This window comes from Cucurbita pepo, chromosome LG08 (assembly GCF_002806865.2).
Source record: "Cucurbita pepo subsp. pepo cultivar mu-cu-16 chromosome LG08, ASM280686v2, whole genome shotgun sequence".
Taxonomy (NCBI): Eukaryota; Viridiplantae; Streptophyta; class Magnoliopsida; order Cucurbitales; family Cucurbitaceae; genus Cucurbita; species Cucurbita pepo.
In genome coordinates this window covers 6,190,070-6,215,434 of record NC_036645.1, presented here as the reverse complement: position 1 = coordinate 6,215,434, position 25,365 = coordinate 6,190,070, and the positions used below count along the sequence as shown (strand labels likewise).

The 25,365-nt window shown below is 37.3% G+C and overlaps 4 protein-coding genes across 8 annotated transcripts; 2 read left to right on the top strand and 2 right to left on the bottom strand.

Moving 5' to 3' along the window:
• Window positions 1-1,290: 1,290 nt before the first annotated feature.
• On the bottom strand, window positions 1,291-2,847 carry LOC111800038 (probable sugar phosphate/phosphate translocator At1g12500). Its single transcript, XM_023683613.1, has one exon. It carries the CDS (start codon window positions 2,734-2,736, stop codon window positions 1,663-1,665), a length of 1,074 nt encoding a protein of 357 aa, XP_023539381.1. The 5' UTR covers window positions 2,737-2,847; the 3' UTR covers window positions 1,291-1,662.
• A 764-nt stretch (window positions 2,848-3,611) lies between these two features.
• On the bottom strand, window positions 3,612-10,169 carry LOC111800037. 3 transcript variants are annotated; one of them, XM_023683611.1, is made up of 7 exons: window positions 10,113-10,169; window positions 8,265-9,979; window positions 8,001-8,151; window positions 7,754-7,901; window positions 7,410-7,655; window positions 6,391-6,670; window positions 3,612-3,972 (listed from the first exon to the last, which is right to left on the bottom strand). In XM_023683611.1, the coding sequence occupies exons 2-6, from the start codon at window positions 9,928-9,930 to the stop codon at window positions 6,392-6,394; spliced, it is 2,490 nt and encodes an 829-aa protein (XP_023539379.1). In that variant the 5' UTR covers window positions 9,931-9,979; window positions 10,113-10,169; the 3' UTR covers window positions 3,612-3,972; window position 6,391. The 3 variants fall into 3 exon arrangements, 2 of the variants coding, with proteins under 2 accessions (XP_023539379.1, XP_023539380.1); XM_023683612.1 differs by having other exon boundaries at window positions 10,105-10,143; XR_002815950.1 differs by lacking the exons at window positions 3,612-3,972; window positions 10,113-10,169 and having other exon boundaries at window positions 6,538-6,670; window positions 7,410-7,521; window positions 7,628-7,655; window positions 8,265-10,098.
• A 4,240-nt stretch (window positions 10,170-14,409) lies between these two features.
• Window positions 14,410-18,415, top strand: LOC111800389 (probable sodium/metabolite cotransporter BASS6, chloroplastic). 3 transcript variants are annotated; one of them, XM_023684056.1, is made up of 8 exons: window positions 14,410-14,761; window positions 14,852-14,958; window positions 15,729-15,859; window positions 15,958-16,151; window positions 16,232-16,484; window positions 16,568-16,821; window positions 16,906-16,988; window positions 17,863-18,413. In XM_023684056.1, the coding sequence occupies exons 1-8, from the start codon at window positions 14,575-14,577 to the stop codon at window positions 17,944-17,946; spliced, it is 1,293 nt and encodes a 430-aa protein (XP_023539824.1). In that variant the 5' UTR covers window positions 14,410-14,574; the 3' UTR covers window positions 17,947-18,413. The 3 variants fall into 3 exon arrangements, with proteins under 3 accessions (XP_023539824.1, XP_023539825.1, XP_023539826.1); XM_023684057.1 differs by lacking the exons at window positions 14,410-14,761; window positions 14,852-14,958 and having other exon boundaries at window positions 15,768-15,859; window positions 15,947-16,151; window positions 17,863-18,415; XM_023684058.1 differs by lacking the exons at window positions 14,410-14,761; window positions 14,852-14,958 and having other exon boundaries at window positions 15,789-15,877; window positions 17,863-18,415.
• Window positions 18,416-20,195: 1,780 nt separating this feature from the next.
• Window positions 20,196-24,834, top strand: LOC111800391. Its single transcript, XM_023684059.1, has 4 exons — window positions 20,196-20,831; window positions 21,162-21,240; window positions 22,620-22,688; window positions 24,523-24,834. Exons 1-4 carry the CDS (start codon window positions 20,476-20,478, stop codon window positions 24,628-24,630), a joined length of 612 nt encoding a protein of 203 aa, XP_023539827.1. The 5' UTR covers window positions 20,196-20,475; the 3' UTR covers window positions 24,631-24,834.
• Window positions 24,835-25,365: the final 531 nt, after the last annotated feature.

Below are 25,365 nucleotides of genomic sequence, written 5' to 3'. Positions count from 1 at the left end.
AAAAAGGCATAAACCCACATGTCAATTTATCTTTATTGATGTAGACAATGCATTTACAAAATCAAATCTTTTATTGTAAATTAAAATTTAATTTACATTTTGATCCATAAATTTAGTCAAAGTTCATGTATATATATATATATATATATACCACTAAAATTAAGATTTTTAAAGTTGGAGACCATAATAAATCTAGCTCGGTCAAGAGGGATGTATAAAAAGATTAACAATAACGAATAAAATAGTTTGCTTAACGATCAGAATAAGAAGATTTGAATTTCCCGAGTCATCAAGAAGTAATCCAAGAACAAAGCAACAAGGTTAGGTCACAGTGGATTTGGTTTGTTCAAGGTTGAAGGTAGGGGTTAGGCATTGAATCATTTTCACCCATAGGATACAACAAATGATGACAGAAGATGAGAATGAAAGAGATCTCCATATCTCAAGCAACCATGCAGAATCCAAATAATTCAGTCCAATACATCATTCACATTATCCAAATCAATCATTCAGTCCAAAGATTAAGCCAAGTTCATGATTTTTCTCAACAAAGATCTATACAGAGAAGTTTAATTACAATATACGACTTCAAGATGGATAATAATAAGCTTTAGAGTAACAATGACATTGAGTAGACCGTCACGGCGTGGATTGAAAAATCAGCATGTCCCTAATAACCACAATATACAAATTCGAAATACTTTTGTAGCATCTCTCTCATCATACATCTAATATGTTGCTCATCGTGACTCTTCGACTCAAAATAACATAAGTATGTGTTCTAAGAGACAGAATAATCAGATTATGTACAAAACCCTTTTGATATTTAAAAATCTATCCATACTCTGAATGCATTTGTAGGAACCAACTGATCATAACAGCCATAAGGGTTCAACCAGAGTAAACAAGACTATTAGTACAATAATATCACTACGCTACAGAAAAATCCCAAGAACCAAAGCATTTCATTGGAAATTTCTCAAGATTTTGATTGTCCAAACCATCTATTAAGTATAAACGCAACAAAATTTGGTTGAAAAAGGTACACTTACAAGGAGTCACTTCCCCTGAAACAAGGAAATAAATAGAAAGGTGAAGAATCACAGCATGTGACAATAAAGTAGACAACCAGAAAACAGATGGTCATTTGAAATAATGGCAACAAAGTAATTAATATTGACAATATGTCATTTGGTGTGTGCTATTTTGCCTTTACTTGGCATTCTTTGACTGAGCCTTTCTGAAACTACACAAGTTTAACTAAGTGACAATAATTAGAGACCTTTCAGGTAACCCTTCAAGAGATTTTTTTCAACAAAATGGAGGTAGGGAGAAGAAATTTATTTCCCTCCCCACGGAATCAAATTGAACATTATATATTTGAATCATCTGGGAAACCCAGGATGCAGCAAAAGTACACAAAGATACAGCAAGGCCAAAAGGAGAGGAAATTCACTCCCATTGATGACCACTCCAATCGAGAAGAACTCAAAGAAGAAAGGAAGAGATCAATAAGCTTTTCCTTTTCTTCCTAAATCATATACATTCCATTCTCTACTTCGAAAGATTCAGCCAAAAAAGCAATAAATCAAAGAAAATGGACGCACCCTTATTTCCATAGAGATCGATCCGCATAAAGTTAATCGAGATCTTATCTTATCTTCAATGGGTTGTCACTTTGGACCTCTTCTTCGCCTCACTGTAAAGCACCACACCCATGATAGTCACAGCAAATCCTGCCATGCCCATCACCGTAACTGGGTTTCTGAAGATCAAAACAGAGACAACAGCCGCCACTGCAGCCTTTGCATTCCCAAGCACCTGCAATGTGAGTGCACTGGTGTGCTTGGTCACCAAGAAATTGGTCAAATTCACTAAATAAGCCACCGTAGCATTGCCAAGCAACAAGAATACAATATACGAATTCCCTCGAGCTTTCTCGACAGTAATGGCAGCTACATTCCCTTCAATATAAAGGCTAAAAGGTAGCAAAATCATAGCAGCCATCGGAGCCATGTACAACAACAAATTCATAGAGTGAAGTTTCTCCGCCTCTGAGGTCAACAAAATCCCCTGAACCACAGATTTCAACGCCCGTCCAGCCGTAGAGCCAACACACACCAAAAACCCAAAGAAATGAAACAAGGGCTCACTATTACTGGCCAAAACAATCCCAAACACCACAGGCAAGAGCGCAAGATAAACCTCAGCAGACTCCTTCTTACAAGTAATCAAAAAGGCAAAAATGGCAGTGAAAAACGGTGTCGTAGCACCAATGGCTTGGTTAAACGAAACCGGAAGGTAACGAAGAGACGTATTCCCACAAACAACAGAGAAGGAGAAAATGGCGCTGAGAGCAAAGATTTTAAAAAACTGTTTACGAGAAAGAATGTGCTGCAACGGAACAATCTCAAGAAAATTAATCGATATATAGCTATAAGCCGCACAGGCAAGCATATGAAGCATCGTGAGGAAGATAGGGTACCGGTAACCATAGAAGCTCAGAAGATATTTGTTGAGAAGAAGAACGCCAATGTTGGAGAAGTACCATGAGAGTATAGTTACCACCGTCAAGACGTTCGGCGAGAGGTAGGATCCGATCGGAAAACCAGCCGCACTGTTGCGGACGTCACTGGGCGGCGTCATTGGAATATCGATAGCCTGGTCCGCGGCGGCGGAGGCATCGAGGCGAGGGTTGCTCATTCGGCGAGTGGTCCATGTCTGAGCCTCCACCATGGCCAAAGAGGAAGAGAGAAAGAAAGAGAGAAGGAGCTACAAATTTCTCTCTCCAGAGAGTTGCAGGTTTTTAGAGAGAGAAAGGAAGAGCGAGATCGGATCTGGAAGAAGAAGAAGAAGAAGAAGAAGAAGAAGAAGAGAAGCTGAGGAAGACGATTGATAACGCAAGGGAACGTGGATTTTGGAGGGTGATATGATCGGACGGTGGAGATTCAGATTTAGGAGGAAGATAGATATCAGCCGTTGGATTAAGGAGATGACAAATTTAGAGTGTCGGTATAGTCTCCATTTTGAAGACTTCGGCCTCACGCTTACTACACTTCGCTTAATAAATCATTTTTATTTTATTTTAAATATTTTAAAATTATTTCAGAATAATTAATAAACAAATAAATATTTTTAATTTTTAAAAAAATATATAAATATTATTTAGAATAATAATAAAACTAATTATTCCTGAATTGAGTTATAAATTATTATTATTATTATTTTCCTTAATAGAATTAGACAATTAATAAGATTAAAAAACAAATAATTCAATTATGTTCAATAACCTTATAGTTAATATTAATTAAGCATCAATTTCAATATTTGATTTACATAAAATCTATGTGGCACTTTAAATAGTGAATAAATATTATAGGTATATGAATTATTCATATATATATATGACAACTTATTATAAATTAAAGATTAATTATTAAATTTGAATATTTGAAGAAATACAGAAACAAAAATAGTAATTTATATTATTGGTTGAAAAACATGTAATTTAATGAAAACAATAATAATAACAATAATAATAATGAACAGCCATGTGATTCAATGTTCCTGCATTTAATATTGAATGGAAAAGCTTCAAATAGAAGGAATAATTACATTTCGATTTTTATCCACGTAGATTAATTAAATATACGTGGAAATATTGAATTATTAAATTTAAAATAATAAAAATCAAAGCTTAAGCATTGTTAACTCAAATAAATAAAAGAAAATGATGCTATGAAATTAATTGTACATATCATGGTAACAAAAGATCAGCTACAACTACAATGCATCATTCTCGTATCGATGATTGCTACCGATACTTAATCGAGTAAATGATGTGATAGCATGAGAGGAATTATGTTGGAATTGAGTCGAAGAGGTTCTTGTCTGTCATGGCTTGGCCCTTCTAGTACGGCTAGCGACCGAAACCGTTCTCTTTTAAATATGTTGGTCGTTCGGTGACAACACCTACGTAAATAAATGCAAACACACACAGTAAGATTGAGTGAAGTTACGACATCAAAACACGGGCGGGGACGGGGTTTAGTTCTAGTTTCAGTTCTACCGACTATGAATAAATACAAAAGTAGCATAGTGATATTTCAGTAGGAGTTCCATCAATTAGTTGGAAGTCGAGCACAAGTTTCTCATCACCAGTTCATGCCATTGTATGGAAACAGACTACAGAGTTATGAGTTATGACCATTTTTAAGCTCCCAACAGCTTGTAATTGTCTGATTTTTATCAATCCATAAGAACAACCGTCACAGTTTTCCACAAATTTCTATACCGTCCAGCCAGCAACCTGGAAGAGCTTCTGGAAGCTACTCATGGATTAAACTTATCCAAAAGGAAGGAGTACTCCCTAGCCGCAGAAGAAAAATAGGGAAAAAGTAATCTGTAGTTGCTTCATCCTTAGAATGTGTGAGATCCCACGTTGGTTGGGGAGGAGAGTCAAAATATTCTTTATAAGAGTGTGGAAACCTCTTCCTAGCAAACACATTTTAAAAACCTTGAAGGGAAACCCGAAATGGAGAGCAGCAGTGGGCTTAGGCTGTTACAAATGGTATCAGAGCCAGACACCGGGCAATATGTCAATGAGGAGGCTAAGCCCCGAAAGGAGGTGGATACGAGGCAGTGTGCCAGTAAGGACGCTGGGCCCCGAAGGAGGGTGGATTGGGGGGGTCCCACATTGATTGGAGAAGGGAATGAGTTCCAACGAGGATGCTGACCCCGAAAGGAGGTGGATTGTGAGATCCCACATTGGTTGGGGAGGAGAACAAAACATTCTTTATAACGGTGCGGAAATCTCTTCCTAGCACACATATTATACAAATCTTGAGGGGAAGCCCAAAAGGGAAAGCCTAAAGAGGACAATACCCGCTAGCTTCTTCCTAGCCGTGGGATTACAAAATGTAAACAGCAACCAAAAGGAGAGAGTCCAACGAGATTCTTTATTGTAATCTGTCCCAAATCCTAGTTATCATGTTCAGAGTTCCAGCAGTCACTCGCAAGTAGTCTTTTTGGTTGGAGAGAACTCAAATTCTAACACAAAGCCAGTAATCCTTTAAAATTCTGATTTACAGCCTATTTTCTAGCTTAAACCTGAGGAAACGACCAAACTACTCATCGTATTTAGGAATTTTAGGTAAAGGGCAGCTGTCCTTGTTTCTTTAGGCTTACTTGATGGAGTAGATTGAGCAAATCTAAGCCTTCCACCTTTAGATATGAACATTCCATTCAACTAATTAAGCCTCGAACTTGTCCCAAAATGGGCTCCCTTTAGGATCATCCTCTGGATGAATGCCAGAGATTGTTAAAAGGCAAAAATTATACACCAGAAAAGGTAGCCCATCCACAAACTTCCTCATTTTTTGTGTTTAGGTACCTGTTTCCAAGAGGTTGATGTATAACTAAGAGGCGTTTAAGAGAATATTTAATTTTCCAGCATGCCCTTATCATTTGGGCTGAAAATAGTTGTGTCGTCAGTATTATACATGATATAAAACATGTTTTATAAACTGTGTGTGTCAGATCCCACATCGGTTGAGGAGGAGAACAAAACATTCTTTATAAGGATGTGGAAATCTCTCCCTAGTAGACGCATTTTAAAAACCTTGAGGGAAAGCCCGAAAGAGAAAATCTAAAGAGGACAATATCTGCTAGCAGTGGGGCTTGGGCTATTACAAATGGTATCAGAGCCTAAAGAGGATGCTGGACCCCGAAGGAGGGTGGATTGGGGGGGTCCCACATCGATTGGAGAGAAGAACAAGTATTAGCGAGGACACTGGACCCCAAAGGGGGTGGATTGTGAGATCCCACATCAGCTGAGAAGGAGAACAAGATGTGAAAACCTCTCCCTAGTACATGCGTTTTAAAAACTTTGAGAGGAAACCCGAAAGGAAAAGCCCAAGGAAGACAATATCTTCTAACGGTGGGCTTAAACTGTTCCAATGTGGCTCTAACCATCAGGAGAACCATCAGGAGAACTGGAAAGAAAATGTCTAAAGAAAATGTTTCTGTTTCTAATATGGCTTTGCTGAGCCCCTTTGTGGTTATGATTATTGGACTTGAAATTAGTAATTTGGGTCATCCAATAAGAATCTTCAGGTTTATAGTACTAATATTTATTTTACACCATCCGTCTTCTAAGCCTTCTAATATGTCTATGAAAACTTCGCACACAGTACACAGCTTCCAAATAAACAAAATACATGCATCTCAACCATAATTTGTTGCTTCTTTAAACAAAAATACACAGCTTCCAAATGATAAACACAACTAGGATAAAAGCATAAGGAAAATCTTATATGTACAGCATATGCAATAAACTTAACATTATTAACATGGAAGAAGAAAATCAAACCAAGAATTAAAAACTCATACCTCAAAGTCGTGCATAGGATCGAATACGGTTCAATGGGTCAACAATCCATGAAAAATTTGAAAGCCGTGCAGTTTGCTTCTCGTTGGAGTGAGCATCGGCACTCCTCGATCGTGAACAAAGATAAGATAATGATTGTAGCCATGAGACTAACAAGGGTTTGCGTGTGACATCATCAGCTTCTGAAACCAGGGAGTATAACTGATCAAGAACCATGTTTTGGCCTTCTGAGGGTAACTTGATGACCAGTTGTGCTAAATTCGTCATCAAGCTTGGGAGTACCTAAAATATGGCAGATGTAAAATCCAAACAAAAGAAAATCAGATAGAAATTCAAGTATATAAGTAATTAGTTCATCAGTGACTACTAATTGAAGTACATCAAATAAGTAAATTTGCTAGTAAGTCAACCAAAATCTAATTGAATAATATCTTGCCTGCATAATTAATTTCGTGAAATTAACATTTCATTTACAAGATATCTTAATATGTTGTTCAAAGAGAAAGAATAGAAAATGAATTCGGCACTAAATGTAACCACTCAAGCCCACCGCTAACAGATATTGTCCGTTTTGGCCCGTTACGTATCATCATCAGCCTCACGGTTTTAAAATGCGTCTACCAGGGAGAGGTTTCCACACCCTTATAAGGAATGTTTCGTTCCCCTCTCCAACCGATGTGGGATCTCACAATCCACCCCCCCCTGGAGGCCCAACGTCCTTGCTGGCACACCGCCGGTGTCTGACTCTGATACCATTTGTAACAGCTTAAACCCACTGTTAGCAGATATTGTCCGCTTTGGCCCGTTACGTATCGCCGTCAGCCTAACGGTTTTAAAAGGCGTCTACTAGGGAGAGGTTTCCACACGCTTATAAGAAATGTTTCGTTCCCCTCTCCAATCGAGGTGGGATCTCACACTAAATATGGAAGAACAAGCATCTTAAGTTATCTCCAATCGAGGTGGGATCTCACACTAAATATGGAAGAACAAGCATCTTAAGTTATACAAAGTAGTATATTACCTGTATATCAACAAGAGAAATGAGCCGTAGAAGCATGTCTAAAATTTTCTTGGAAGGCTCTAAGTCTCCTTGCCATGTCTTCCACAGATCAGCATCATCCATGAAGTTTTCACTGCAAAGGCTTGTAGCTTTTACAGTCAAACTGTCGATACAATAAAAAATGGATGGACTTCCAGCAGGAAGATATCGAACCAAAGCTGCAACTCCTGAAGCCATACCTTCAAATGGTGTAATGCCAGGATATCCCTAAAATCATAGAAGTTGAAAACTCCACATCAACTCAATTTATAAAGCTAAAGTTTGTTGAACAAATAAAGAAAAAAGTCTCAAGTTGAGAGTGATACTGATAAAGATCTCTCAATGTAGTAGAAAACAAGCTCCTCTTTCAACATCACTCTATTTCCATCTTCGTCGTCGTCCTTCCCTGATATGAAAGCTATAAACACCGAGTGTGAAGCTCGGGCTACTTTTGCATTTGGATGTCCCATATATCTAATCGACTTGGTAATAGGAAGTAAAATATAGTTCACGAGAAAAAATAAGAATAAAGAAAGTGGAATTCGTGAGAATACGTTTACTAGAACAGGATACAAAAACATTGTTGGAGCTACCACCTTCCTGTATACTTGGGTAGGAACACGCTCAATGCACGTTGGAATGACTCGTATATAAAACAACATACGTGCAGTTTGCACCTCATCTTCGGTCCATGTATATTGTAATTTCTGCCCAATAGAGCTATCTAAAAAACAATGAATTTCAATTTTCAAATCCTCTTAAAGCATAGAACAATATTAGCATAAGAACCCAAATAATTAACTTTCATGGCAAAGTAAAATAATTTGAAACCAATACCTGGCCCATGTGTTTGATCTTGGTATGAGGGCATTGATTCAATGAAAGAGACACAGGCAGACTCATTCTCCTGAACGCTTGCAACAACTCCTCGGATAGTATCCATATATTCGGGCATGCGAATACGACGAAAGTATTCCATACAAGAGAATGAATCGAGTATTCTTACTGATACATCGAACTGTGTTTCCGGTGTATATTTGGAATTTAACTTTTCTTTTGTGACAGCTAATGCAAAAACTACAACCATGAGGAAAGCAGACTCTGCAATTTTTTCTATATTCTCTAGTAATTCATCCTCTCTATGACGAAGCACCAAACCGATTCGTCGGTGCCTTGAGTAGATGTCTTGACAGTAATCCCAGACAAGATTCTCTACAAACTTTTTGTCATCTTCATCAATTGAAGCATACCGACTACAAAGAACACCAGCGATTACCCCTGCTTCCTTAAACGGAACACTATCCAGATGCTCTTTCACTAGAGAATGCCCCAACACACCCGACTCACCAAGCGAGAATTCGAGAAGTTTGGCATATAAACGCTGCAAAGGAAATATTTCAGTCAACAAAGCATAAGTAACACAAATGAGCACAGGTGGGCGAGATGCCACAGGACCGCAACGTGCTACTGCCAATGAAATACACAATAGAAGCAGGCTCCTTCCATGGTCATTGCCTGTAATTGAAGATCCTTCCATAGTAGAAATCAAATTCTTAGCTATAGATTCTAAGCAATCCACGGCTGAAATCCTTATTCTTGATATTGTTTCTCTTTCTGAACTCTTCAACAAGGCTTTGTAAGAATTAAAAGCCCTCAATATTCCAGCAGCAGCCATTACAACAGCAAATGAAGCATAGCTTTCCTTTGAAGATTCTAAAGCAGCTTGGCTTAAAAGATCTAATTTCTTGAATGAATGAAGACTAATCAGACCAGAAGTCACCCATTCAATCAAGTGCAAAATCATTAGCCCAGTAGAAAGATTACCAGTAGGGCTACCTATCTTACCCCAAATTCCTAATAAAGAATCTAACAGTCTAACAACATGAACATTCACTGATGAAGATAAAGCATAACCAATCCCAGCAAAAAATTCTGGAACTGTACCTCCAACTGATCCAATCAGTAGCCATTCTTCTTCTTCCAAGATCCTGCAAAGCAACTCCAAACAGCATAATTTGGATTTTTCAGAAGCTGAAACTACATACGAATTAGCACCAAGAATCAAAACCCCTTCCGAGATGAACAAAGGATTCTTCCTCAATCCAATTTTGGAAGAAAAAATTTGCGAGAGAATCTCAACGGATGAATCGACAAGAACTAAAGAGGGCCGGAGAGATTTTCTAACCCAGATATAAAGAATCCTCAGGAAAAGAGGATACGATTCATCAGGAAGAGATAAGTTCGGAGAAGATAGTATAGAAATAACCAGCTTAGCTTGTGGGTCAGCAACATAGAGTGACGATTGAGAGTTAACGAGCGTTTTGAGAGATTGAATGTGGCGATCATCAAACAATCGATGCTCCAAACTGCTTCTAAGCTCAGCCCATGCTTGGATAATTTCTCGAGCAGACGAGGAACTGATTTTGGAGTGAAAACCACTGCTTATACCGCTGATGCTCTTCAACCATTCTTCGAGGAAAACAGAATTCGCCTGCTTTGCCATCTTATCATTTGGAGGTACAAAAATGGCGAGCGGAGCATATGAAAGAAAGCTTACAAGAATCAAACAAATGAATTGGAATTAGCAGAGAAGAAGATAGAATTTGTTTGTTTATGCAAATCTTATTCTTATCATTTCTTCTACAAAATTGAGAAACCATTGATGAAAGGAAAATACATTGTTACCAATGAGCGCGTAGGTATCTTCCTCCACACCAGAAACAACAATAAGAAATTTGAACCCTTTTTTTATTTTAAAAAAAATATATATATTAAATTTAGGAAGAAAAATCAAGTTTTGTTTTATTTAAAAACTTAAACAAATGTGCTAACGTGAGCATAGTGTCACGATCGCACTCTTACAACAATGGGATAGCGATTGGGTAACATTTGTTCTTAACCTAGAGAACTCAATCGTGTGAAGTTTGGACTTCGCGGATAATATTGACGTATGCTCGAGTCTCGGATCATGTTTGATAGAAATGTTTTTAGAAAATATGAACGAGGAAGTACGTTGAAAACAATTTGAAAGAAATCAATGTTATAAGCTAGAAGCGAATAAGCAACCACCATAGTTTTGATAGCATATAATTTGGGTAGGAAGAATTGACAACTAATCACACCGCTCTAATACATTTGGGGGCATTTTAGTCATGCTAGGTGTAGAGATGATTTTGGTGATATGCACTTTAGTATTGACACAACAAGAATAGTAAATGTCAATCTAACAGGGAAGCAAGTAAGAGAGGTTTGGAACTGGGCATGCGACCATGGACAAAACTTAATTTCTTTCAAGCGATAATCTATTTCTTTCGATGGATATGTTGGCACAAGCCAACCAATACCACAAGAGGCAGCTAAACACGAACACCAGTCAGGCCTCAAGCATGTGACCCACTTCTTGAGCCAGTCCAATGTCTATATGACTTAACCCTCTAAGTCATCTTCTCACACAACACACTGTTCAACTTCTTCGAGTCATCCACTGGACGATAGCTCAGGGTTGTCTCCACCTAGTCGATCATCTATTGCTCGACTTCATCGACTCGACATCTCCTCGTTGGCTCATTTGACCTAAGTGACTCGACTTTGTTTCGGTTTCTGGAAGATGCAGATTGAAAATTATTTGTACTAGAAAGATCTTCACAAACCCCTGTTGGGGGTGAATTCGGATACCATGACCACGGAGCAGTGGAAGCTCAAGCATCAACAAGCCTTAGGGCTGATCCGGTTGACGCTATCCAGAAACGTGGCATTCAACATCATCAAGGAGAAGACAACGTCATATCTGTTGAAGGCGCTGTCGAATATGTACGAAAAACCGTCGGCTATAAATAAAGTGTATTTGACGCGAAGATTGTTCAATCTATAAATGTCTGAAGGTGGTTCTGTTGTTGATCATATAAATGAATTCAATATGATCGTAAGTTAACTGAGTTCGGTGGAAATTAATTTCAATCATGAAATTAAAGCATTGATTTTGATGTTATTTTTACCCGAGTCGTGAGATACTGTTGTTGCCGCAATCAGCAATTCCTGAGGATTTGATAAAGTGAAGTTTGATGAAATTCGAGATGTAGTTCTCAGCGAAAGTATTCGCAAACAAGAAATTGGAAATTCATCTGGTAGTGCTCTCAGTGTTTACCAACGGGGAGGAAGTAAACCGAAGGGCTCAAACAAAGGGCGATCAAAATCAAAGAACCGAGAAAAATCTTCAAATAGACCAAACATAACGTGTTGGAATTGTGGTGAAAAAGGTCTCTTTCGGACAGATTGTACAAGACCAAAGAGGGAGCATAATCACAAATCTGGAGATGATGATGATTCTATAAATTCAGCAGAAGACATTGGGGATGCTCTAATCCTCAGCGTGGACAGTTCGATTGAATCCTGGATTCTGGATTCAGGTGCATCTTTTCATTCGTCTCCAAATAAAGAGTTGTTTCGGAATTTCGAGAAGGTGTGTCTTGCCGACAACAAAGATTTGGAGATTAAAGGAAAAGGAGATGTCTGCATAAAAACTCTGACAGGAAATTAGTGGACATTAAAGGATGTCAGATATATTCCTGGTCTTAAGAAGAACCTGATCTCTATTGGTTAGTTGGACAGCTTATGCAACAGAGTTAGGGAAGAGTTCATGGAAGATTATGAAGGGTGCTATGATGGTAGCATGTGGCACAAAATCTGGAACCTTATACACCACTGCAGGGTGTCTGAACATAGCTAGTGTTGCTGAGAGTGCTTCAAATTCAAGTTTATGGCACAATAGACTTGGACATATGAGCGTGAAAGGAATGAAGATGCGACTGCGAAAAGAGTTTTAGAAGGTCTGAAATCTGTTGATGTAGGTTGTTGTGAGAATTGTGTTATGAGCAAGCAGAAACGAGTTAGCTTCCCAAGGATGCCAGAGAATTGAAGAAAGTACGGTTGGAAATGGTCCATACAGATATGGAGCAAGGTTCCAAAACCACTAAGCAAGTGGGAGTTGAGCTTGAGTTGCAGGAAACTCACCTAGTGATGTTGTAGCAGATACTCATGAAACTCCTGAGACTACTGCTAAGAAACCAGATGTGGAGCAAGGGTCCAAGACAACGAAGCAAGTGGGAGTTGAGTTTGAGTTGTAGGGAAACTTACCTAGTGATGTTGTAGCAGATACTCATGAAACTCTTGAGACTACTGTTGAGAAATTAGATGTGAAGCAAGGTTCCAAGACAACGAAGCAAGTGAGAGTTGAGGTTGAGTTGCGGAAAAAATCACCTAGTGATGTTGTAGTAGATACTCAAGAAACTTCTAAGACTGTTGCACAGGAACTAGCGGTAGAGCAAGTGACACTTGAACCGGTGTTGAGAAGATCATCCAATACTATCAGAGTACTATGTACCTTCATTACTCATGAAACTTCTGAGACTATTGCTGATGAAGGGAACTAGAGCCCTTTGATGAGGCCCTACAGTTGGAGGATACAACCAAGTGGGAGCAAGCCATGGATGATGGGATGCCTAGGCTTCAAAAATGTGTTGTACAGAGGCTGAGTACGTGGCAATAGCTGAAGCTGGAAAGGAGACAATATGAATGACTGACTATCTGGAAGAATTGGGCAAGAAGCAGCACGAAAATATTCTACATAGAGATAATCAGAGTGTCATACAGTTGGAGGAACTTGATCTATCATTTAAAGATAAAACACGGAGGGCAATACCATTTCACTTGCAGGTTAGTGGAAGATGTTGATGTGTTGTGAGAAGACAGAGGGTGCAAAGAATCCAACAAACATGTTGACAAAATGTGTTGATGTTGGAATATTGAGGTTGTGCAAAGTCTCAATTGGTATGGTACCATAAAGATGCTCATGGTCGTTTGAGAATGAAATTCTTAGTTGACTAGACCCGTCTAAAGTGGGAGAATTGTTATGTTATGCTGCTTCAACTTAGTCAACGATTATACATAGTAAAACTATATTTAGTAAATGACATATATAGTAAATTGTAATAGTAAATAGGATGTATAGTAAAAAGTTATATTGGTAGAGGTATATATGGTAAAGTTATGTATGGTAGATAATTATATATAGTAAATGATTATATATGATAAAACTATATACAGTAAGCTAAACTATATATATCTCTCCGGCAGAGTTTTGAAATGTGTATTCTCTCCCACGGTAAGTAACAATACAAAACTTTTAGCCAATATTCTCGTTGCATTTTCTCTATTTTGTTCTTTGTGTTCATCTAGATCGAATGTGTGCGTTGTTGTGTGATCCTAACACACATGTTAGTTCAACTACTATTTTATATGGATTAATATATTTTCATTGCCCAGAATTATTAGGTGCATATGCTTCCATATATATCCGTTTTGCTTCCATATATATATCCGTTCATGACTGTTATGACCATGAATAAAATTTGCAAGATACCGTGATATAAAATATGTTGCAAGTACGATTTTAAATACCATAAAAACGTGTATTCGTATCGCAATGAATTGAAGCTATGGGCATCATCTCACTGACTATAATCAAATACATACATTTGCAAGGTTGTCTGTGCTCCTTTGTTTTACGTTAGTTTCGACTATATGATCACATGCTTGCCCACAGTCAGGGTTAGATATCACGCTAACGAACCTACCTAGTGGACCCACGAGCATGTGTGTGGATTGTGAGTTATAAGTAGGCGTGTACACAAATTGAGTTAGGTTGAGTTGGAAAAATCTTTGACCAATCCAAAAATGTTGGTTGGTTCGTAACCCGAACAAAGTTCACAACCCTACCCAACTTCAACGCTCTATTTGCTGTTGTATTAATAACTAAAATTTCATACCCGAGGTTAAAATATTATTAATTTTTTAAAAAATAAGGGTTTGACCTAAAAATGTTGAGATTAGTCTTATTGAGAAGTGTGGACCCCTGGCTATAAATAATTTAATGAACTTACAAAAAAACGATTATTGAAAGAAGAGTTTCACAATAAGTTCCATTTTAAACAGGAGAAAATTTTGGAGATGTTTTTAACAGTTACAATATTACTAAATCTGTGAACTCTCGCCGTAATTTTCTTCAAAACAATTGTCATAATCGCAAGTTTCTAACCCGTTCATCGCTCGATCTCTCGTCGGTTAAAGGAAAAAAAATAGGAATTTCACAATGAGAATGAATTTGAGTTCTACCATTTCTGGGGAGAATTTGCAGATTCATCGCTTTCATCGGGTTCATCGCTCTCGATTGGAGTTCCCTACTTCTATCTCTTCTCGTCATCAGTCAACTTTGGGGCTGTTTGCTCGTTTACCGCCGCGGATTGATGGAGGTTCTGTTCGTTGTTCGAATCCTTCGTGTGAGTTTTCACTTCCTTTTCCTGCTATTGGTCTCGTTTTACTGAATTCGAGTTTTGTTAGCTGATTGAGTTGAGTTGAATTTTGTCTAGTTTCTTCTGATTGGAGCTCTCGATTCTCGATTTTCTCAAGATGTGTTCCGGAAAAGTTTTCTGAATTTTTGGAGCCGGATCAAGATTCTTCCAACAGTTCACCTCCGGTGATGTTTTTGTTGAATTAAAATATCTTTCTCAGCAGTATTCATGCTTTTGTCTTTTCTTGATTATATTAATATGTTGAGATTTAGGACCTTAACAAGTGCGGAATAAATAGAAGATGGAGTATCCGAATAAAGAGTTTTAGTGATCTTTAGAAACAGATAAGCTGGGTCATCAAGGTGCATGTTGTCTAAAAGCATTCAATTAAATAATCGATTAAACAACAGGAAGTCAGCAATAAGCATTTTCCTTCCTCTTTCTTGGCATTCTGAGTCTTAAAAGTAAGAACATCTGTGGAAATGTGTTCAAATCATGATTGGATTACAACAGGAAGTGGAATTTCAGAAAACATAGAACGAATTTCTAGTTCCTCCCTAGGTTGCTGGTTTAGCTGCAGGAGTTTAAAAGTGAGGAAGTTCAAATTTTATTGTATTTCGGCGTCAGCATATTTCAAATCTATATTTCCTCATTTGCAATAATGTATCAAATAGGATAATAGTAGAATTAGTCTGTCAAATGAGATCTAGTTCTTAATTTTCAAAAAAACATGTTTGAAATTTTGGCCAAGTTGAAATACCAGAAACCTATTATAGATTTTAGAACATGACTTGAATTCTGAAACATTTTCTTTAAAGTAATTGTTTGTAATACGAGCATTAGAATCTTCGTTAGATGGGTACTTACTTTGTGAAACGAAAGATTGCCAATATCTTAGAGTAAAGTCAACATTAATTCTAATGTAGCTGTTGGAATTTCTTTTCATATTCACCAGATCTTTGAGCAAAAGGAAGCTACATTTGTCAAGATACTGAAACAGTCAAATTCTCTCCTGCCTCATGTGGTTCTTGCTAGCACACTGGTTGCCCTTATTTTCCCACCATCTTTTGCTTGGTTTACTAGCAGGTGATAAAGGTTATTGAAGTAAGCTTGGTTGATTGAACTATATTTGTATTCTTACCAGAAGTTTGACTATCTTCTGATATATGTCAGTGCTTTTACAGGTACTATGCCCCTGCATTAGGATTTTTGATGTTTGCAGTTGGGGTTAATTCCAGTGAAAAGGATTTTCTTGAAGCACTCAAGCAACCAGCAGCTATCTTTGCTGGTTATGTTGGCCAATTTTTTGTCAAACCGCTTCTCGGGTATCTATTTGGGACGATCGCAGTGACTTTGTGTGGTCTTCCTACTGCAATAGGTGAGAATGAGCTTCCTCAATCAATACCAAACTGTTTGGACTTTGGAGAATTCTAACCTTCTCGTCAATAAATCGATCAGGTGCTGGAATCATGCTGGTCTCTTGTGTTAGTGGGGCACAACTCTCAAGTTACGCTACGTTTTTAACTGATCCAGCCCTCGCTCCCTTAAGCGTTGTTATGACATCATTATCCACTGCTACTGCTGTTTTTGTCACTCCATTTTTATCTTTATTGCTCATTGGAAAGAAACTTCCAGTTGATGTTAAAGGGATGATATCTAGCATTACACAGATTGTAGTTGTACCAATTGCTGCAGGGTTGCTTCTGAATCGGTAATGAAATATTTCCAGATAACTATATTCAAAATCCCATCTGCTGAGAGCTTGCCATTATCTTATATATAATATCCTTTCAGGTTCTTTCCAAGGATCTGTGATGCCATACGGCCTTTTTTGCCTCCACTTTCGGTATTGGTGACAGCTTGTTGTGTTGGAGCTCCACTAGCTATTAACATCAACTCTGTTATGTCCCCATTTGGATTTTCCATATTACTGCTCATTGTAGCTTTTCATTTATCTGCCTTTGTAGCTGGTTATTTCTTGACCGGTCTTGCGTTTCATCGGGCACCCGATGTGAAAGCACTGCAGAGAACACTATCCTATGAGACAGGTTTGACCATTTTTCAGCAGTTGAATATCCAAAAGATTACATTACATTGCTTGCAGTAAATTGATAGACTTTCCCCTTCTGTAGGAATGCAAAGCAGTCTCCTTGCCCTTGCTCTGGCAAACAGGTTTTTCCAGGATCCCCTTGTTAGTGTGCCCCCTGCAATTTCGGTGAGTTATTTTCTTTCTGTTCCTTACACTTGTTATGATTTTAAATAATGGATCATTCATCGTTATTTATTTCGAATACTAATTATAAAAGAGATTCTATATTTATCTTAACACTTCCATTAGTTGATACTCATTCTGATTTGGTACTAAACCTTCGAATAGTCTATTTCAATCATTCATTTTAGCCCTTAAACTTAGCATAAAAAGTAATGCTGTTAATTTTTTATTAATCATTTAACAAGAACCCATATACATTTATACATTTGACATCTAACCTACACACTTGCCTTCAAAAACTTGTCCATGTAGACATCTATTCATATTTTTTAGGCTGTTTGGGCTTTCAAACGTGTCTGTTGGGGAGGTCAAGATTTTAAAATGCCTCTATTAGGGAGAGGTTTTCACACCTTTACAAGGAATGTTTTGTTCCCCTCCCCAACCGATGTGGGATCTCACAATCCACTTCCCTTGGGAGCCCAGCATCCTCGCTGGCACATGGCCCGATGTCTGGCTCTGATACCATTTGAAACAGCCCAAGTCCACTGCTAGCCGATACTGTCCTCTTTGAGCTTTGCCTTCTGGGCTTCCCCTCAAGATTTTAAAACGCATCTATTAGGGAGAGGTTTTCTCACCCTTATACGGAATGTTTCATTCTCATCTCCAACCGATGTGGGGTCTCACTTATTATAAACTAAAACATAAAATTAGGAAACAAAGTAGAATTAGCACGAAAGTTTAGGAGCAAAATAGGATATAAATCTTTAAAGCATATTTCCTCGATCAGATTGTTCCAGTTTCTTAATCTGCACTATTCCTCCTACATTAAAGAAGTAACAGGTTTCTTTTTTCTTTTTTTGGGGGTGATAATTTGCAGACTGTGCTGATGTCCTTAATGGGGTTCTCTCTGGTTATGATATGGAGCAAGAACAAAGAACAGGATTTGATAAAGCAGAACTAACAAAGTTGGCCAATTTTTATATATTGCACAGGCGTTGTGGAGGCAGTTGAAGACGAACCAACCTATAGAAACAGCTTTTCTAGAATTGCATCCGACACTTGGACTTGAGGTTCCAACTCTTTCTTTTATTTAAACTTAACAAGCTTTAAAGAAATTGCCAATGCTTTAATGAATTGGCCCATGTTCAGATCGGTGACTTACTCATGAAAAATTTTGAATAACAAGAAAAAAAAAAAAAAAAAAAAAAAANAAAAAAAAAAAAATCGAAGGCTTGATAGAATTGGTATCGATAGTAAAGCTTAGAAAGAATCTGTCGTCACCGTTTTTTAGCTCAACAATTGTTGATAGGTAAAGATTGAATCATTGATCTTTGAAATGGTAATTTGTGCATTATTAAGTTGTTACCAATGAATGTTTGAATTATTATGCTTAATTAATATAATTATCTTAAGGTGTGGGATTGTGTTTACGTGATGTCTCTCGATGAATCCGTGATTTGAATGATTCTCTTTATATTATTCTCAATCAAAATGAATGGGTAATACTTACTTTTTCATCTATTGGATATCTCATATTGAACACCATTAAAAATTTGATGATTATGAGAAAGAAAGTAGAAATCATTCGGTACATCTAACTCAAACTCAAACCTAACATTATGAGAAAGAAAGTAGAAATCATTCGGTACATCTAACTCAAACTCAAACCTAACATTGATGGTCTTATGATGGTCTTGTGAGCAAATGTTTAAGATATAAAAACAAGTGGGTAACATAGAAATTTATAACATATTTCAAAAAGTGCAATTTTCTTTATTTTCATTAAGAATTTTCAGTCTTTTGACAACGTGTCCTTTCAAAGTGGAATTCATCATTTGTTTTTTTCTTTTCATTTATTTGGACCTCTTCCGTTTCATCGATTTTGTCGTGATCCTCCTTTTCTTCCAAAAAAAAGGGAAGGAGAAGTATCTTCTTCGGTGGATCCCTATTGTTCCTGTTTAGTCCCCTCTATTTCTTTCCGTTTCTTAGTAAGAATGAGATAGTAAATAAGAGAATACTAAAGATTGGAGCATAGATTTTCTCAAACATATTTCAAAAAGATTTAAACTAAATTATGTTTACATTAGGATTAAAAAAAAAAAAAAAAAAAAAAAAAAAAAAAAAAAAAAAAAAAAAAAAANATTTATAAATTTGATCCATACAATTAAATTTAAAGGTTTTATTTAATATTTATAGATTTAAAAGTTTTTAGGTTTAATTTGGTTGAGCTTCACAAATTTGGTATTTATTACTATATTAATGCCTATTTCTAGTGTATTAATAACTTTTTAACTATTTATTTAATAGCTTTTTAACCATTAGATGATTGTACTAAGTTATAGTTTAGTTATAATTATAAATATCATAATTAATTTCTATGGTTGGCCCATTTTTAGTGTATTAATAACTTTTTAACTAATCTACTTAGTTCTTTAATAACATTTTAACCATGAGAGTTGATTGTACTCAGTCGAGGGCTAATTAAAAATAAGTAAATTAAAATTTGATCCCAATTTTAAATATCATGAGACTTTTATTCAATTATAAAAATAAAAATTTGAGTTTTATTCCATAAAATTTTAAGTATTTTTTGACTTAGAGAGACCAAATGGCTAAATTAATAAAAAAAAATTCCTTAAATTTTGGATTTTGTTCTTAAAATACTCTTTAAAAAAAAAAGCCAATTTTTTTAAAAAAATCGTTAACATTTCTCTAAAAAAATGTAGCATTAAAACGTTTAGATATAATTCATGAGATGTCAATAGACAGTTTTCATCCATCTATTGACAGTAAGATTTTTTTAAAAAAACTTTTTTTTATATAAAGGTAAATTGTGTCAATATTTCTTTTCAAATTTGGATATTTTTTAAACACATAAATGTATTTTTTAAAAACTCTTTAAAAAAGTTAGAGGGTATTAATGAATTTTTTTAAAATTGAGGTATAAATTTTTTATACACGAAATAAAATACTATTTTTTTTAGACTTTTTAAAAAATTTAATGGTAATTTTTTTTTTTATAATTTTAAGTATTTTTATTAATTTAGATTCTTATAATCAATTTTTTAAAAGTTAATCCAACTATAGAGTTGAAATTAAGACTTAAAAAATAAAAAATTGACGAACTAAATTTGTAATTTTCTCTGATTAAATAAACGTAAACTTAATTTAACTAAATCCCTCAAATAATTTACTTTATTGATCAATTTGTTGAAGCAAACATTCTGGGAACATGAAAAGAGATTGGACCCAAATTTGGTCCACAAATTCGATTGTTATCGCCATTTACCTTCTTCCCGAATCTTCACCTTCTCCACTGAAAGCAAACCAGAAGCGACTGTGAATTAGGGGAATCGCTGAATCGAAGAGATGATTCGCTGTTTTCAGACCAATTCTTCCATTGATTACTGAATCTATCAGTTTCCTCTGCTTTCTTTTAGCATTTGGGAACTCAATTTTCGTTTTCTACAAAGAAAAAAAACCCCAAATCATGTCACTCACTTCCACCTTGTTCCATTCCTTTTCAAATCCCAAATGCCCCATTTCTTCTTCTTCTTCTTCCTCGTTGCCGAGGTCGGCGACGGATTTCGCCGCTTCTTCTCAAGCTCTGACTGGAATTCGATTTCCGAGGACTATCGGCGCCGGTCTGGCTTTGGACTCGAAAACTATGGTGGTTTTGATCGGCACGGGCTTGACTCTTGCTCTTCTGGGACCTGAATCGGCTGCTGCTACTGCTGCTGCAACGGAATTGCAGTCGTTGGGTGCTTCTTCGCTGCAGTTTAATGAACCCCAAAATGCTCTGTCCTTGCCCACCTGGGCTATACATGTTTCCAGTGTTGTTGAATGGTGAGGATTTATGATTCTTGTTCTTGTTTGTAATGATTTCATGAACATCCTTTGATGCTTTTAGAAGTTTGAATACAAGATATTATGAACAAGTCAGTATTACTTGAAAAGAAAATGAGCTTATAGAAGTTTTAGAAGTTTGAATTCAAGATATTATGAACTCGTGATTATAATGATAGGTTGGAGATATGAGCTTTATGATCATTTTCAAACTGAAACTAGCTCTGGATTTTAGCTACCCATTTGATGAATAAACCAAACAGTTCATATCCTGCTTGTGGCTAGCTTGGCGTATACTTTGTTGATCTCAAGTCTTGTGTTGTTTGTAAGGATTACAGCAATGGCTTTGGTGTGGCAATATGGAGAGAAATCTGGCAATGAGTCTTGGAAGGGACTTTCTTGGGGAATGGTATGTTCTTTTTCTCTGTTTATAATTACTTTCTCATCTATCTTATAGCCAGGAGTTTCTCTTTCTTTGTTTTTGAATGAATCCCATGCACTTATTTATATTGTAATTCAGAAAATTGAATGCTTTTGCAACGGCCCAAGCACACCACTACCAAATATTGTCTTCTTTGGGCTTTTCCGTTTGGACTTCCCCTCAATGTTTTTAGAACCTTCTAGGGAGAGGTTTCCATACCCTTATAAAGAATGTTTCGTTCTCATCTCCAACCAATGTGGGATCTCACTATCCGCCCCCCTCAAGGCCCAGCATTCTCGCTGACACTCGTTCCCCTCTCCAATCGATGTGGGACCCCCCCCCCCAATCCACTCCCTTTGAGGCCATGTGTCCTTGTTGACACACCGCCTCGTGTCCACTCCCCTTTGGGGCTTAGCCTCCTCGCTGGTGCTTGGCTCCCCCCCAATCCACTCCCTTTGAGGCCATGTGTCCTTGTTGACACACCGCCTCGTGTCCACTCCCCTTTGGGGCTTAGCCTCCTCGCTGGTGCTTGGCTCCCCCCCAATCCACTCCCTTTGAGGCCATGTGTCCTTGTTGACACACCGCCTCGTGTCCACTCCCCTTTGGGGCTTAGCCTCCTCGCTGGTGCTTGGCTCCCCCCCAATCCACTCCCTTTGAGGCCATGTGTCCTTGTTGACACACCGCCTCGTGTCCACTCCCCTTTGGGGCTTAGCCTCCTCGCTGGTGCTTGGCTCCCCCCCCATCCACTCCCTTTGAGGCCATGCGTCCTTGTTGACACACCGCCTCGTGTCCACTCCCCTCACTCGCCTGGTGCCGGGCTCTGATACCATTTGTAGCAACCCAAACCCATCTCTAGCAAATATTATCCTCTTTGGGTTTTCCCTTTCAGGCTTCCTCTCAAGGTTGTTAAAACGCGTCTGCTAGGGAGAGGTTTCCACACCCTTATAAAGAATGTTTCGTTATCCTTCTCAACCGATGTAGGATCTCACAGCTTTAGAGGGAGAAGAGAGAGCGAAGATAAGTGACTAAATAAATTATTATTTCTTTAGTCACTCTCAGTTCATTGTATTTCTTTGAAAAGAGACAGAGAAGAATAAGAAGAAATAATGCTTAAGCAATCCTGAACTGATATTTCATAACATATTAAAGTAAACCATCACAACCAAACAGAGAATAAATGTAAAATTGGATTCTGTTTATCCTCATTGTCTTGGAATGATTCAATTAGAGAAGTATTAACTTATGTTTGTGGGCTGTTTCCTACAAAGTCATAATTTGGCTGCGTAGAGCTTCAAAGTTCTTCAAAGCTTTTAGATTTCGTTTGAATGGTTCAACTGCATCACTGTTTTCTTTCTTAACTTGAGCAGGTACCATTGCTTGGTGGAGCATTTTGTGCTTGCACATGGCATTTTTTCTACAATTCTGAGTCTCTCGAGGTACACAAAGTTTCAGTTTTGGCAAGATTTTGCTGGACATAATGAAAGAACTAATAGTGTTAACCGCCCAAGTCCACCGCGAGTAAATTTTTGTCTTTTTTGGGCCTCTCCTTCCGGGCTTCCCTACAAGGATTTTGAAACTTGTCTATTAGGGAGAGGTTTCCACACCCTTATAAAGAATACTCTGTTCCCCGTTTCAACCGATATAGGATCTCACAATCCACCCCCTTTGGGGCCCAACGTCCTCGCGGACACTCATTCCCCTCTCCAATCGATGTGGGACCCCCCAATACACCACCCTTCAGGGCCAGCGTTCTTGCTAGCACACCGTCTGGTGTCCACCCCCCTTCAGGGTTCAGCCTCCTCGCTGGCATATTGACCGATGTCCGACTCTGATACCATTTGTAACAGCCCAAGCCCACCGCTATCAAATATTGTTCTCTTTGGGCTTTCTCGTTCAGACTTTCCCTCAAGGTTTTTAAAACGTGCCTGCTAGGGAGAGATCTCCACACCCTTATAAAGAATGTTTTGTTCCCCCTCCAACCGATGTGAGATAATGCATACAAAGTTTTATTCTAGTTCTTTATGATAGTGATTTGTCAAAGTTCTGAAACTACTAAAAGATCCACCTAGCCGAAATAGTTTTCTGTCATTACTATATTAGCCTCTTTCAATTATTCTCATTATGGATAATTCAGACCATCACTTTTTAGCTGATTAATCTTTTCAAATGTAGTCCTAAAACAAACCATCGATTAGGAAACTCTGCAGATTGCCCAATTTAGTCCAACTGAATCATATGAACACTGCTCTGGTACTGATATTTAGAGGGGTAATACAATGGTCCAAGTGAGAGTTCAAGAGCTCCCGAATCTCTCTCAAAACCAGACCGTAGCAAAATAGCTGAAGGATGCCTCCCTTCCTACATGTATATCTGTACTGTTCTTAATTGGGGGCCTATCATTCAAGTCCATCACCATTTTAGGTTTTTAATTCTAACTTTGAACTCTGAGATCATAAGAGAATCAACTCCTTAATGCTTGTTCTGTTATCAGTCAGGACTCTGAGATCCCATTTATATCTTGAAAATTTGTTAACTGATCATTTTCTTTTGGTTTACTACAATACTTCGGTTCCCTCGTTCCCTTTCACTTTCAATCAAGTATTGAAGCTGGCATGGATGTCCCTTTCATATTATGTTCAATGATAGTGAGAATAGTGCTAAGAATTGGGAATGTTTGATTTCTATTCCACCAACAGAGAGTTTGGTGAATTGGATTTCTTGTTTTTGGTTTTGGTTCATAGGATTCAGATTCTATTGGTGTACCCCGAGGAATCCTGGATCTTTCATTATCGTGAATAACTGATTTTTCTCAATCTTTTCAACAAGCTTCAAACGAAAAAGGCAGCTTCTGTAACCGTCTAAGCCCACCGCTAGCAAATATTGTCTTTTTTGGGCTTCCTCTCAATGTTTTTAAAACGTGTCTGTTAGGGAAAGGTTTTCACACCCTTATGAAAATGTTTCGTTCTCCTCTCCAACCAATATGGGATCTTACAATCCATCCTCTTTCAAGGTCCAACATCTTCGCTGGCATTCATTCCCTTCTCCCATCAATATGGGAACTCTCAATCCACCCCCTTTGTCGGGGCCAGCGTCCTTGCGTCACCACCTCATGTCCATCCCATTTGGGGCTCGGCTCACCTTGGAAAGGTTACGGAAAAACCAAACCCCCTCCCTCTCAAAGTTGATAAGGTTGGAGGGAAATTGACATTGGGTGGGGTTTGTTTGTTGAAAAGGAGCCAAAATGACATGGAAATGGTGTTTTGAGTGCAGGTTTTGGTGGCCCTTCAGGCAATACTGACGGCTGTAGGAAATGCCACAATGTGCATTGCTGCATTTCGCATATACAAAGCATCACAAGAACGTTCAAGTAAGTTGTAAACAAACCATATAATATAACTCAACCTAGTAGGGATTTGATAGTGAACCCCAATGGTGAGGTTAGAAATGTGAAGGACAAACCAATGTTTGGTGATTGTTGTCAATGTCACAGCACATATTGGGTTGAAAAGTCAAATAATTTGGTTTCTATTTTCATTTACCCTTTTTGGTGAATGGTCAATTTTTATTCACATTTATACCCAACCACTTCCCTCCATCTCTTTTTTATTTCAATAAATTTCATTTAATATTTTTAAAAATATTTATGTGCATTTTGCACAAAAAAAAAAAAATTATTATTACGCTAGCCATTGTATTATACTCGACTCTATTCGTGCAAAATAACTACTAAAATTGATAAACGTCGTTATTGTATTTTCATTCAATAATTTATTAAGAAATTAACTTTTTAATGATGAAAATAAATTAATTTAACAAAATTCGTGACATGAACTAAGACTGATTGAACTTCAAAGACAATGTGAAGAATGCTGTTCAAATTTCAATTTAACAAAATTGGTAATCAAATCACAGCTACATTAATGAATTATTTTTCATTTCAATATTTTTTATTTAATTTTTAGTTACATTTACATAATAGTTAATTATTTGTCTTGTATTTCTATATAATTTAAGTTGCATATTCAAAATCATTGAAATTCGACTTAATCAATATTGCAGTGTGAAGGGATTCAAATCTCAAATAAATTAAATTGTCTTGAGATATTTGATCCA

Coding starts and splice junctions, on each gene's coding strand:
- LOC111800037 (XM_023683611.1), bottom strand. CDS start 9,930: ATGGCAAAGCAGGCGAATTCTGTTTTCCTCGAAGAATGGTTGAAGAGC. Junction 7,902..8,000: donor GTAGCTCCAACAATGTTTTT/GTATCCTGTTCT, acceptor CAAGTCGATTAG/ATATATGGGACATCCAAATG. Junction 6,671..7,409: donor TTTCTCTTGTTGATATACAG/GTAATATACTAC, acceptor GCCATATTTTAG/GTACTCCCAAGCTTGATGAC.
- LOC111800038 (XM_023683613.1), bottom strand. CDS start 2,736: ATGGTGGAGGCTCAGACATGGACCACTCGCCGAATGAGCAACCCTCGC.
- LOC111800391 (XM_023684059.1), top strand. CDS start 20,476: ATGTCACTCACTTCCACCTTGTTCCATTCCTTTTCAAATCCCAAATGC. Junction 20,832..21,161: donor GTTTCCAGTGTTGTTGAATG/GTGAGGATTTAT, acceptor GTTGTTTGTAAG/GATTACAGCAATGGCTTTGG. Junction 22,689..24,522: donor ACAATTCTGAGTCTCTCGAG/GTACACAAAGTT, acceptor TTTTGAGTGCAG/GTTTTGGTGGCCCTTCAGGC.
- LOC111800389 (XM_023684056.1), top strand. CDS start 14,575: ATGAGAATGAATTTGAGTTCTACCATTTCTGGGGAGAATTTGCAGATT. Junction 14,762..14,851: donor TCGTTGTTCGAATCCTTCGT/GTGAGTTTTCAC, acceptor AATTTTGTCTAG/TTTCTTCTGATTGGAGCTCT. Junction 16,485..16,567: donor GCAGGGTTGCTTCTGAATCG/GTAATGAAATAT, acceptor ATATCCTTTCAG/GTTCTTTCCAAGGATCTGTG.